The following is a 12,850-nucleotide window of genomic DNA, read 5'->3' on the forward strand; positions in this document are numbered from 1 at the left end:
ACGCGGGCGCCGCGCACCGTCGCGGCGGGAACACGCGCACACCCCTCCACATCCTGGAGAACTACGACTCCCGGCGTGCCCCGCGCGGAAAGTACGGGTGCCGCAAAGCGGCGGGCCAAGGCGGGGCTCTCCGCCCCACCGAGCGAGCGGTTATTCAATCATTCACTTAGTCGGGCGGGAGCCGGTGGCGGCGGCGGGATGTCGCGGGGCCGGGAGCGTGTGGTGGCCCTGGTAGACATGGACTGCTTCTTCATGCAGGTGGAGCAGCGCCTCGACCCGCAGCTGCGCGGCCGCCCTTGCGCCGTGGCGCAGTACAGCGAGTGGCAAGGCGGCGGGTAGGTAGGCGAGCCGGCTTGGCGACCCCGGCTCCTCGTCCCACCCCGCTCCCCGCGGGGCCGGGCCCGCCCTGCACTTCACCTCCGTGTCTTGGCAGGGTCATCGCGGTGAGCTACGAGGCGCGCGCCTTCGGCGTGTCCCGCGGGATGTGGGCGTCGGAGGCGCGGGCGCTGTGCCCCGAGCTGGCGCTGGCCCGGGTGCCGCAGGCGCGGGGCAAGGCGGATCTCACACGGTGAGAGCGGGGGCCAGGGGAGGCGGCGGCGGCGTGGGCCTCCCTGGTGTCGCGGGGCGGCGGCTGAGCCCGTGCCTGCCGCCTGGCAGGTACCGGGAGGCCAGCGCCGAGGTGATGCAGGTGCTGTCGCGCTTCGCCGCCATCGAGCGCGCGAGCATTGACGAGGCGTACCTGGACCTGACGGACAGCGCGCGCCACCGGCTGCGCGAGCTGCGCGGGCGCCCCCTGCCGGCCGCGCTGCTGCCCAGCACCTTCGTGCAGGGACTGCCCGGAGAGCCCGGCCCCGATCCCGGCGGGAAGGGTCCGCACCGAGCTGATCCCGGCGGGAAGGGTACGCACCGACCCCCGCTCCCCGGGAAAGGCCCACCCTGCCTGCTTTGTCTCCGCTGAATCGCGAGCGTGGTAAATGGGGTCTGTGTTTTCCGCAGTGAATGGCTTTTAGGGTGTCTGCTACTCCTCCCTGTGGCTGGAACGCGCTTACGGCAGCCTACAGCTGCTGGCTGGGACTGGCTGATGCTGCGGGTCCCCTTGCTGGGCTTAGCAAGAAGTGCCATATCGTGTGCCCTTGTGATCGCTTTTGTGTTCCTTTTCTAGAGGAGCTGCGGCAACGTGGTTTGGACGAGTGGCTGGCGTCGCTGTCTTTCGATAACCCCGATTGTCCTGACCTGCAGCTGACCATGGGCGCAGTAATTGTGGAAGAAATTAGGGTGGCAGTGGAAGCAGCTACCGGATTCAGGTGTTCAGCTGGCATCTCGCACAACAAGGTATGTGCATAGCACATCAGCCTGATTTCTTCTGGGTAGCAGTGTCAGAACATGCTGTATATGCTCTCCTGTACTTACAAGTTTCCCGTAGAAGATGAACCAAGTTGGGAATGCAGTCATGCGTGATCACACCTTCAGAGAAATTTTAAGATATCTGGAAATAGGGGGAGTTGTTTCCCCAGAGCTGGGGCCTGGACAGCTAGCAATCCACTCATTTACTGCCTGGATTCTTCATGTACCCTAATGAGCTAGCTCACTAGGAATAAAAGGGGCTTAAGTCCTCCAGAAGTGTTTTCTGTAGAAAAAAACACAAGCATAAAGCAGGTAATCTTCACTTTGAGTTTCAGGCAAGAGCCACTGTAGCTAGTTTTACTGACACAAATTCCGAGTGACTCGGCAGCAGAACACCAGATTGGGGCACCGAGGTGAGCTGGGTTGCTTTTTGGTGAATCAGTGTTTACCGTGCTGGCCATGGGGACTCGGGTGCTGCTCAGCCAGCTGCTGAGAGCAGCTACAGGAGCTCTTGATGCATGACAGCAGCTGCAGGAACAAACGGACTTTGATGCTGCAGCTACAGAGGGTTTCCTGCCGGGTGAAAGGCAGGGTGGTTTACTGAGAGCACCCCTTTTGTTCTGCAGACAAGGGGCTTATTTATACAGGTATGACTTTATAAAGGCAAGCTGTAACATAAAAAAAAAAAAAAAAAGAAAATGAAGACTAAATTGATGCTTTGGAGTTAAAAAAGATACATTTTATTTTAGACTTCTGCAGAAACAGTTGATACTACTGCCAGCTGTACACAGGGACTGGGACTGGTTTTGCACTGGCTCAGTTTGAAGCTAGAGGAGACTGTGAGGCAGAAATGAGCTAGCTGAGGAAGGTCACTGGTTTAGGCATTTCCAATGGAAGGTATGTTCAATTTGCCTGTCTGCTTTCTTTAATCAAGAATAATGGAGAACTTCCCTGATATTCCTAGCAGTTTCTCCCAGCTTCCATTTTCTATGCCAGCATTTTTTTTTTTTTGAGAGAGTAAAGACACTGTGAGGTACTGTGCTATCCTTGAAGAACTGTGTATCCGTAGCAGCAAGCACAGTGCAGAGATCACCACAGCACGCTTGTGGCTGTATAGAACACTATGCTGTGCTTCCACAGGCAGCTCACCTCGGTGGGTACAAACCTTTTCTGCAGAATAAAAGGGGTGCTCTCAGTAAACCACCCTGCCTTTCACCCGGCAGGAAATCCTCTGTAGCTGCAGCATCAAAGTCCGTTTGTTCCTGCAGCTGATGTCATGCACCATGCACCAAGTGCTCCTGTGGCTGCTCTCAGCAGCTGGCTGAGCAGCACCTGAATCCCCACGGTCAGCAGGGTAAACACTGACTCACCAGAAAGACAAAAAGCAACCCAGCTCACCTCAGTGTCCCAGTCTGGTGTTTTTCTGCCTCCGAGTCGCTGGGAATTTGTGCAACAGTCTCTGTAGCCTGAAACTCAAGGTTAAGTTTACCTGCTTTATGCTTGTGGTTTTTTCTACAGAAAACACTCCCAAGGAACTGCTTGGTACAATGAAGTACCTTCTTAGAGTACACCAGGAACCCAGATGAGGAATGAGACCAAAAAACCTGGAGGATAACAGCATGATTTTCTCAAGAACTACTCATGTCAATTTATGTGCCCTCTTTGACATAAGTGCATTAAGTGGCCAAATGTGCAGGAAAGACTACAGATGTGAGGTGTGTTAAGGTTTCTAACACACCTCAGCCTGAGCTGAATAACCTGATGATGACACTGTAGCAGACAACATGATTGAAGTTGTCTGAAGGGCATACATCTAGCTAAAGAAAATATTACCGTTTCCCATAATGATTTTGTTCGGTGAGTTGCACTCAAATTGGGATGTTTAGAGTGGGATCCTGAGGGATCTGTCCAAGGTCTGCTAAGAACAAGTATTTTCATTGAAGCCTACAGAGAGGGAACAGCTATATGAATTCAGGTGTTGCACAGATGGGGCTCAGGGCCTAGGCTGTGAAAGTTCTGAGATGAAATTAGAGTTGAAAATTCTGAGTTTGAAAAAGCTTAGAATCAATCTGAAATCACCAAACAATGCTTCTTATGCTCACTGACTGTTTTTGTGGTTTATAGAAAAAAAGCAACCAGCAGTATTTTGGCTAAGTTACAGTAAATCAGGAAGTAGCCTGGAGTAGTTGTGGACAAGCATCAGGATGAGTCAGTAATATAATTGCTCTTGTAGAAACGCCAAATCCTGTTTCAGCATGTGCAATTTACAGAAGGTGTCAGAAAAAGTAAATGATTTCTCCCCATGAAGTCTCAGGGATTGGTTTGGCTTGCAGCACGTCACTTTATGAGGTGGGTAAACTTGGAAGTCTCCAGCCAGACTAGAAAAACAGTGATTAGACATCTGAAAAAGGATCTTTGTCTACAAACAAGTTCAAATGTATGTAAGCCTGTAAAATGAATGGGCTGTTAATAAAGGTCACAGCTCAATAGGCAGGCAAGAAATTTTGCTTAGTTACAGGATGTACGGCAAAGCAGTGAAAGAGGAAGTTATTAGAGTTGTTAAATAAAACCTCAAACACCTAGCTAAACGTAGTTCAAACGGGTCTGTGTATTTTTGACCCTGTGGTAGCTTAGAATGGGAAGGGAAGTTGTATAGGAGAGCATGCCTTCCAGGCTAGCAATTCTGCATTTCAGAAGTTTCCTTTTGCAGCATTATGCTGCTGCAGACTTCACAGAGAGAAGGTTAAAGTAGTGACATGGAGAAAAAGCAAGACAAACAGAAAATTAAGGAAAAAGACATAGTGAGAAACATAGCCTGTGGAGGACTGTGAACGTGTTGTGGAAGCTCTAGCATTCTTGCCTGATGGAAAACTATAGTAACCACAACAGGTGATAGATCTTTATCTGCCTGGAGTAGGAGTCCAGCAATTCACAGAACTAAAGCCTGGAAGCAGCTTTCTTTTCAGAGTACCCAGCTAGTGCATGTCAAATCAGGAGGTGGATACTGCATAAGAACAAGCAGTGGTGCACCCTGCACACATTCCTAGCAGCTATTCTGAAGGCAGCTCTTAGAGGTGATGCAGCACAAGTGTTGGGTGGAGTCACATTAGGCCAGTGCACGGTGTATAATAACTGAGTTTCCACCCTCTTCTGTGTTACAGACACTGGCCAAACTGGCCTGTGGGTTGAACAAGCCCAACCGCCAGACACTGGTGTCTGCACGATTTGTGCCGCAGCTCTTCAGCCAACTGCCCGTCAGCAGCATGTAAGTACCAGGGAGCTGCTGCTTTAGTGCAGCCTGGGGCTGCTCCTGGCCGCCTCAGCACAGCAATTTGATGCTCACTGATAGCAACCAGCAGAAGCCAGCAGAGGCTCTCAGCTCCACAGTAACTGCTCCTAACAAATAGAGGGAATCCTGCCAGTGATCCCTTGTGGCTGTGAGTGACAGTTCAGGGGCAGTGTGCCTGGGAAGTTGCAACCCTGCTGCTTAAGGGACCACAATCCAAAAGCCCACTAGCAGCCTGTGAACATCCTTTCCCAGGGTAAGGCTGTGCTCAGGATGACTGCTGGGCTGCACAAGGTGTAAGCTACAAGCAGCTGTGGCCCAGGAGGCCATGGCTCTTCCCCAGTGTGAGTGACATCTGTGCTCACAGAGAGCAGAGTGGTTTGTTTTTGAGCATCCACAATGTGCACAAGTACTTTTCCTGGTGTAGGGAAGTGTTCCCAGCACTGCTGTTCCAGAGGAATGGATCCCTAATCATGCTCTCCAGACCTGCACCGCTGTTCTCTGCTTTCTGTTTCTTGCAAGGGATGGAGAGGGATGTGTGTGGGAAAGGGTCCTGTCTGTGTAGGAAGAAGGAAGCTGTATGTGAGGCTATCTTCAGAGCATGGTTTGGGAACAGATGGAGCTGAGGGAGAAGCACTTAAAGTGGGGGACCCAAGGAACAGTTCCTACTTCAACTCCTATGTGTACTTTTACTACGAGCAGAAGAGCTGTTATGTGACAAGTGTTCCTTTTGTCCTGCTAGTTCCTAGTAGCTTCTAGCTGTCCTCATCTAGAAACAGCTGCTGCAACGAGACTTGTCAGTCTTTACATGATGCTTCATTTGTGTTTTCACTTTTTCTTTGTTCCTCTGCTGTAGCCGTAACCTGGGAGGCAAGCTTGGCACTGCTATCACAGACATCCTGGGAGTAGAGTACATCGGGGAGCTGACACAGTTCAGTGAGACTGAGCTCCAGACACATTTTGGAGACAAAACTGGGTAATGATGAACCACTCACCACAACTTGGCTCTTGGAAGGAATTGAGACTTCCTTTCAGTCACAGAACCTTTTAGGTTGTTGTGCTGTGAGTAGGAAGGTTGGAAGGTAAAATTTCAGTGACATTTTTGGAAGCATTGATCTATCGGGCCCACAGCAGGTTTCCAGTCTTGCCTGTTCCCAGGCACCCTCCCCAGGATAATATTTTGCTTGTCAGCCAGTGCTTCAGCCTTCCTCTACAGCATCCAAGGATGGGGTCAAAAGGCTGGTTCTCTGCAGGCTGGGAAGAGGGCAGTCATGACAGTCTCATCACAGAGGAAATTACAAGGCTGGACTGGAGCTTGAAACACAACTTCTGGGCCCAGAACAATGGTTGGGCTGCTCCTGCAGACTGGTGAACTGTTGCCACTTCAGGAGAAGAGGTGGAAGAGTTGTGCTGACAGGCACTTGTGGCCTGAAGGAATCCTGCCTATTCAGCTGTGGCTGCAACTGTAGAGCTGGGGATGAGAGACAGTCACAGCTTGCACTGAGTTGAAAGCAGGGCTCAGCAGGAGAATAATGTGCTGCCCAGTGATGCCTGTCTGTCTGTAGCTGCCTTAACCTCATGCTTTCCCTGTGGCTTTCAGGTCTTGGCTCTATGACTTGTGCAGAGGAATTGAAGAGGAACCTGTCAAAAACCGGTACCTGCCCCAGTCTATTGGCTGCAGCAAGAACTTCCCTGGGAAGTTAGCCCTGGCCACGCAGAAGGCGGTAGGAGAAGCCTGCTTCTAGCATAAGGCTTGGCTTTTTACAGATATGGGGCCTTACAATAGTCTGTACATTCCAGTCTGATCCCCCACTAGCATTCCCCAATGTGCAGAACATTGCTCTTGTATTGTGGTGCTGCTGTAAGCAGAGACCCAACCTGTCTGTTACCCCTGCTTTGTCCAGGTGCAGCACTGGCTCCTGCAGCTGTCCTTGGAGCTGGAGTCCAGACTGAACAAGGACAGGAGCCAGGTAATGAGGGGAGGCACAGGGACACAAGGAGGCACTGTAAGTGGTTTGCAGGAGGCTGAGGGTGGTATGTGGGAGGGGAGGAAATCTGCTCACCCACAGATGTGTGCCTGTGTGCTGAGGTCTCCCAGGTAGAGAGATGTGCAGGAGCATGGCCAGGCAGGATGGATTTTCCCCAGAACACCGCAGGGTTAAGAAAAATCCTTGTCCCATGCTTTAGGATGCAGGGATCTGAAAGCTACTGCACCTTCCTTCTGCTGCACTGCTGCTCACTTGCAAGTCCTTTGCTGGCACAGGTGTGCCCGTGGGCTGTGAGAGGAAGCGCTGCGTTCCTATCTGGACGTTAGGCTGCAGGCCAGGGTGGGAGCAATCCACTAGCTTTGGCACTGGGGCAAGTGGGGCCAAAAAAACGTGTGGAGCTGCCTTTGAGGGAAGTCAAGGACTAGCTGCTTCCCATCCTGTGTGGCACAGCTATGCAAGCACTTGTTATGTATCCCATCCCTTGGCAATGTGACCAGGCAGGATATGTTGTCCCACCCCACCATCGGGAGATAGCAGGGGGGGTATGGGGCTGGGGATGGCTCCATGCAGGGAACAGTCCCCTCGGCTGTTCCTGCCCCTTCCTGCAGGAGTCGCTCGAAGCACAGCTCTATTCTCCCGGCAGAACCACCGAGTGGCCCGACAGCTGATGGTGGTGATCCGGCAGCAAGGGGACACTCGAGTGTCGCGTCTGTGCGCCCTGTCCCGCTATGACGCACAGAAAATGTGCAATGATGCCTTCACTCTCATTCAAAACTGCAACGTGGCTGGGGCTCACCAGGCAGCATGGTGAGTGTGGGGCAAAGTGGGTCATCTCTGTCTGGACTGGTTCTGATGTAGGAGGTACTGGATGAGCCAGGGACCTTTTGGAAAGGAACTTGAGTGGCAGGAAAAGTGATTCCCAGCACCCTCATGGTAGACTGCAGCAACCTTCTTGCAGTAGGACAGCCTGGCCTCTTCTGAGCCCCACATCTGGTGAGACACTTCCGTACTTATTGCTGAGGATTGCTACTGGTTGGAGCAAGGCTGTCCTGGCCTGACTGGACTGAAGAAGTTAGCTGAGCCTTGTTGTCCTACCTTAAGGACAAAGCTTTTTGTGAGGAAGCCATCGGGGCAGGAGGAAAAATGAAAGTGCACAACTCCTGTCTTCAGCATTTGCTTCCTTCCTTCTGCTCTGCAGTGAAGGCAGATATATGTCTGTTAAACTGACAAGGCTGCTGCTCCCTTAGGGCTCTCTCATCTCACAGCAGCTTCAGCCTGTAGTGGACTGAAAGTCCAGGCTGGCAGTTGGCTTCTCCTGCTCCAGTGTCATTCTTTTGGGAATTTCTGCTTTGGAAAGAGGTGTTCTGCTCTGCCCAGCACAGCCTGCTATGTCTGTTTTGGAGGTAGCAGTACTCACTTTGTCAGAGCAAACATCTCTCCCACCCCTTGCCAGATACTACAGTTCACTCTGTGAAAGTTTTGTGTTGTTTAAAGTCTTACCTCAAAAGATTTCTTGCTTTCCAGGCTGGTGTCTGAGCTGATGTTAGTCTATTCTTTGCAGGTCTCCACCACTGATTTCAGTGCAACTCTCAGCAAGCAAGTTCTCGGAGCCTGTCACCCTCTCTACAGGCATTACCACCTTCCTGACGGGTGATACCCAGCCTGATGGCACTGCCACCACCAGCCAAACCACCACGTCCTGTGGGAGAGCCAGGGTCAAGTTCTTTAGGAGCCCAAGCAAAGAGTTTCGGCAGAAGCCAGCGAGTGCTATTGAGTCATTCTTCCAAAAGGCAGCAGAACGGCAGCTGTCACAGGCAGCGACAGCAACCAGCTTGCCCACTGCTGCCACTGCAGAATCAGCTGTGCCCAGCTCCTCAGAGCACCAAGGGAGGGCTGGTATTGACCTTCCTGTTGGACTTGCCTCTATGCAGTGTGACCTGGAGTCCCCTGTGAAGCAGACTCACAGCGATGCCAGCCCTACTTCTCCATACAAGACGCTTCCCCAGGAGAAGCTGCCATCAGATACTACACAAACACCCTCAACTCCACCCAGCTCCAGGACCCTTCTAAAATTACAACCAGCTATGGAGGGAAATGAGCAGAATGTGCCACCCTCTCCTGAGCTCACCCTGCTGCCTCCTGCCTCTCCAGGGGACTGGCAGCCCTGTGAGAAGTGTGGCCAGCTCGTGCTGGTGTGGGAGTTCCCAGAGCACATGGACTACCACTTTGCCCTGGAGCTGCAAAGCTCTTTCCTGGAGCCCAGCCCTCCCATGGCTCCAGAAGCAGCTCCCAATGCAAAGGCTGTGGCTTCCAGGTCTCCTGCCAAGGCAAAGAACAAGCTCAAGACTCCAGCAGGATCTAGTGCAAAACGACCCAAAGAAGGTGTGACAAAAACTTTAGATTTTTTCTTTAAGCCCTTACCTCCTTAACTCTCAGCCACACTGAGTGTTTTTAAAGAATCAGTGTTTTTAAAGAATCAGTGTTTTTAAAGAATCAGTGTTTTTAAATACAGTTAAAAGTGTTTATACTGCCTGTCAGGTTTTAATGCGGAAAAGTCTAATAAATTATCTCCACCCCAACTCTATGAGGAACTGGAACTCAAATTTTGTAGGTGTAGCCAGTTAGCTGGTGGCAGCTAAGCCTGCCTCTGCCTGCCTGGTGCTACTAGAAGCTGCACAGTACTCTCACCTACACCTCTTGCCATAGGTATTTCCATGGCATCATTGATAGTAATTCTGTTCCTCTAAAAGCAGCCACTGTAAGTCCAGCAGCTTATCCCTGGCAATCTCCAGCTAAGCCTTGGCTTGAAACCCTGTCTAATCACTCAGTATGAAACCTTCAACTCATGGTTCTACTCTGGCTGCAGTTGCAGGCCTCACCCTTACTGAGTAATTTATATGTGGTAGCTTAGCCCTGTTGTTCCTTCTTTCCTCCACCTGGAAGACACTGATTTTTATTCCCTCCTTCCCACTCCAGGATTTATGTTAAAGATGGTTTGGCAATTCCTTCTGTGTAGCAGTCCATTGCATGATGCTTATCAGCAGCTCAGGAGCACTCAAGACTGCACCTGTCATACAAGATTTGAGGAAGCAGTAGCTGCATGGGCATACATTTTGGTGGGCTTTTTGAAAACTTTGCATTAATTCATAATAATTGCTATTGACACATAAACAGTCTTTTGCTAGAGCCTTCATTGGAAGGGATAGAAAACAGGGCTAGAAAATAGATAGAAGAATGGCTAGAAAATAGTCACAAAGCCCACTGTGAAAGCTTTTGTCCACTGTAGAGTGTATAACCACATTTTTCCTCCTTCCTGGACTCTGAGTAATACTAAATACAACTTGGTAACAGGTATCTGTTCTGACTGCATTCTGCCAAATGACTTGTTCAGTTCTTTGGGCCACAGGTCACAGTAAAGTGGCCACTCCAGAGCTCCACGGATTACTACAGCCAACAGAGCAGGATATCCTGGAGGGGACAAGCAGGCACTGAGAGAGGGTGAGACTGGCTCCAGGGCAAGAGGTGTGCTTGCCCTCAGCTGCCTGGCAGGGCTCAGCTCTCCTACACTGCGAGCTGCCTGGAGCCCGCCAAAAGCTCTGCTACCAGTAATTTGAACGTGGCTCTTAGGGCGGGGGGAAAGAATGTGCCACGTCAAGGCAGCACTGGGTGGGGTTAGGAAACGCGTTGCAGGGAGTTACATCAGCTGCAGGCTTCCCTTCCTTGGGCAGGGGGGGAGAGAGCCTTTCAGGCAGTAGATAATGATGTAAACTGCAGCTCTGTATCTATGTGCTATTTTCTGAACTGCATCCTAAATGCAGCTGTTGAACTGCTGTCTCCTTCCAGCACACAGCCTGTGCTGGGATGCTGCTACATTATTGTCAGTCTAACACTTTGCAACACAGTCATGAGATCTCAAGAACAAGAAGCTCATTCTGGTGCATGCAGCTCTGGTAATCGTAGGGGAAGGAATTATGGAGTCACTCCTACTTATGACAATGCTAACATTGCAAAGTGACAAGTTTCCCAAAGTCCTCACGTGAAGAGAGACAGCAACCAGTCTGGCAGGATTGCCTCATCTCCTGTGACAATGGCACATCTCATTTCCTAAGTGTCTGGCAGGACTGGACTTTGCAGATGCCACTATCTGACACAAAAACAAGTTTAGAAGAGGCAAATCCTTTTGGTCACAAGTCATCTCCACAGGGAAACGTACTTGTCCCAAGGGAACAACCTGTTCTCATGTATATAAGGCAGTCACGAACCTCTTGATAAGGTCAAAGCTATTTTAAAAACAAATGACTGGTTAGATGTGTGCCCTAGAAAGAGTCTCTTTAATTAGGCTCTGGGGGAATTTATGACTGGGAGGTGGCTCTCGCCGCAGCCTGTTCCGCCCACAACAGCCCAAAGTGCTGTGCTCAGGGTGACGTGGCTGCCTGTGACCTCAGGCTGCACACCCAGGCTTACTCAGATAAGCCGGGAGCACAAGATTGTAAACAGCAGCGCGTGCATTCTTTCCACACCACGGCGCGGTATTTATAGGGCTGAACGCAGGAAGCTTAGGAATGGGTGAAGGGTAGCCAGCTCAAATTGTGACCCAGCTCCAAGGGCAGCAGGGTAAGAGCCCAGCTCCACCCTCACTCATTGTACAACTCAGCCAGCAAGCTCAATAAAACATCTTTATTCTGTACATTTATATAGGTGCTTGAAGAACAGGGACAATCCCCAGCATTAGAAAAATTCAAGACAACAAAACAGCAATTATGAAGAGCATGGCACCAAGAACAGTCATGCCACAGATGGCAGGGATGAGGTGAGACCAGCCATCAGCTGTTTCAGAAAAGGTCACAGCACCCCCCTTTGGGGCAAAAAACACCAGTGCTGCTGCAAAGAGCTGGAGTCCCCCACACCCAGGCAGCTTTCTTTGTGACCCACTAGCACCAAAAGGAAGAGCCTGCTGGTGGCTGAGGCCTGTCCTTGCAGGCATTGGTGCAAAGAGTCTGTCATTGGAATACCCAGCCCACTGCTAGAATAGGAATAAAAAGGGATCTTGCTTGAGCAGTGACCCTGAGCCAGCATCTCCTTTCTCTCTGCTGGGGATGCAGCAGTTTTCAGCTGGATCCGGTGCTCCCTCCAAGGGACAGGTCACTCCTGCAACTCTTAAGCTGCCTTCCCTTCATTTATGCCACCACTTGACAGGCTTCCCCCCACCCCAGCACACTCTTGGCAGGGTGCAGCCCCCACCTTCCTGCCCCGTGATGGCCTCACCCAGCACAGAGACCCACGGCCCTGCACAGCCCCACAGCAGCACCTGTGCCAGCAGCCCAGCAGCAGAACCTGCTCTCAGGATGCCAGAAGGGCTGCTTGGGTGTCCAAGTGCTATGAGAGGCCCTCACCCTTCTCTTCAGTCAGGGCTAGCAGGCCACCAGCCAGCAGGGCTTGCTGAAGGCCTTTTGCTCACAGCAGACACATATGGTCTAACAGTCAACAATAAAACCAAAAGCCTATGTACAGCTTTACATACCCTGCTGCACCCTCCAGGCTACATGGCAGAGCTGTATGACAGTGGGAGATCTGTGCTCCACTCTATATACAGAGTCCTTGCTGGCAACATCAGCTTTCCTCTGACAACAAATACCAGTAGCAAAGGAAAGAAAGGAATTCTTCCTCCAAGAGAAATATGAATAGTGCCAATGTCACAACAGAAATTACCTGGTTTTGTGTAGGTAATGCAGCCTGTCCTCCTCACACATTAAGGCAAGCGTATGAGGAACAAGGTGGGCTAGGAACAGCCACACCAGGGAGCCCACTGCAAATCACTGCTGCCAATATGCAGATGGCACCTTCAGGTGAACATCCATGGAAACAACCTGCTCACTCCAGCACAGGCCCGGGCCCTGCTCTGCTCCGCAGAACGGCCTCCTGTCCAGCTGCTGCAAGGAACAGATGCAAGTCCAAACTCTGTCTTCATGATGTTATGTCAAGAGGCTGTGCCACTCAGAGCAGCCACAGCTTCCTGGGAGTCAGAAAGAGGACGCTGAAGAAATGTGTACATGTGAGTGGGGAACAGGACATCTGTCCAACAGTAAGACACTCAGATTGGAGTAACGCAAAACCAATGCACAAATGGACACACAGCAGATTAAAGCCAACCAAGATTCAAACGGTTAAAAAGTGTCCTGAAAGCATTCTGAGAGATTCAGCCAAGCCCACTGTGGGTAACATGGCCTCTTCC

At 51.2% G+C, this 12,850-nt stretch overlaps 1 protein-coding gene across 1 annotated transcript; it reads left to right on the forward strand.

The window, feature by feature from the left end:
* The first annotated feature begins 150 nt into the window (after positions 1 to 150).
* POLH (DNA polymerase eta) lies at positions 151 to 9,202 on the forward strand. Its single transcript, XM_088161406.1, has 10 exons — positions 151 to 335; positions 434 to 568; positions 658 to 899; positions 1,163 to 1,332; positions 4,506 to 4,609; positions 5,487 to 5,606; positions 6,231 to 6,354; positions 6,535 to 6,600; positions 7,262 to 7,425; positions 8,180 to 9,202. The coding sequence occupies exons 1-10, from the start codon at positions 199 to 201 to the stop codon at positions 9,045 to 9,047; spliced, it is 2,130 nt and encodes a 709-aa protein (XP_088017532.1). The 5' UTR covers positions 151 to 198; the 3' UTR covers positions 9,048 to 9,202.
* The last annotated feature ends 3,648 nt before the right edge of the window (positions 9,203 to 12,850 follow it).

The sequence above is a fragment of the Sturnus vulgaris genome, chromosome 3 (genome assembly GCF_052056855.1).
Source record: "Sturnus vulgaris isolate bStuVul1 chromosome 3, bStuVul1.hap1, whole genome shotgun sequence".
NCBI classification, from domain to species: domain Eukaryota; kingdom Metazoa; phylum Chordata; class Aves; order Passeriformes; family Sturnidae; genus Sturnus; species Sturnus vulgaris.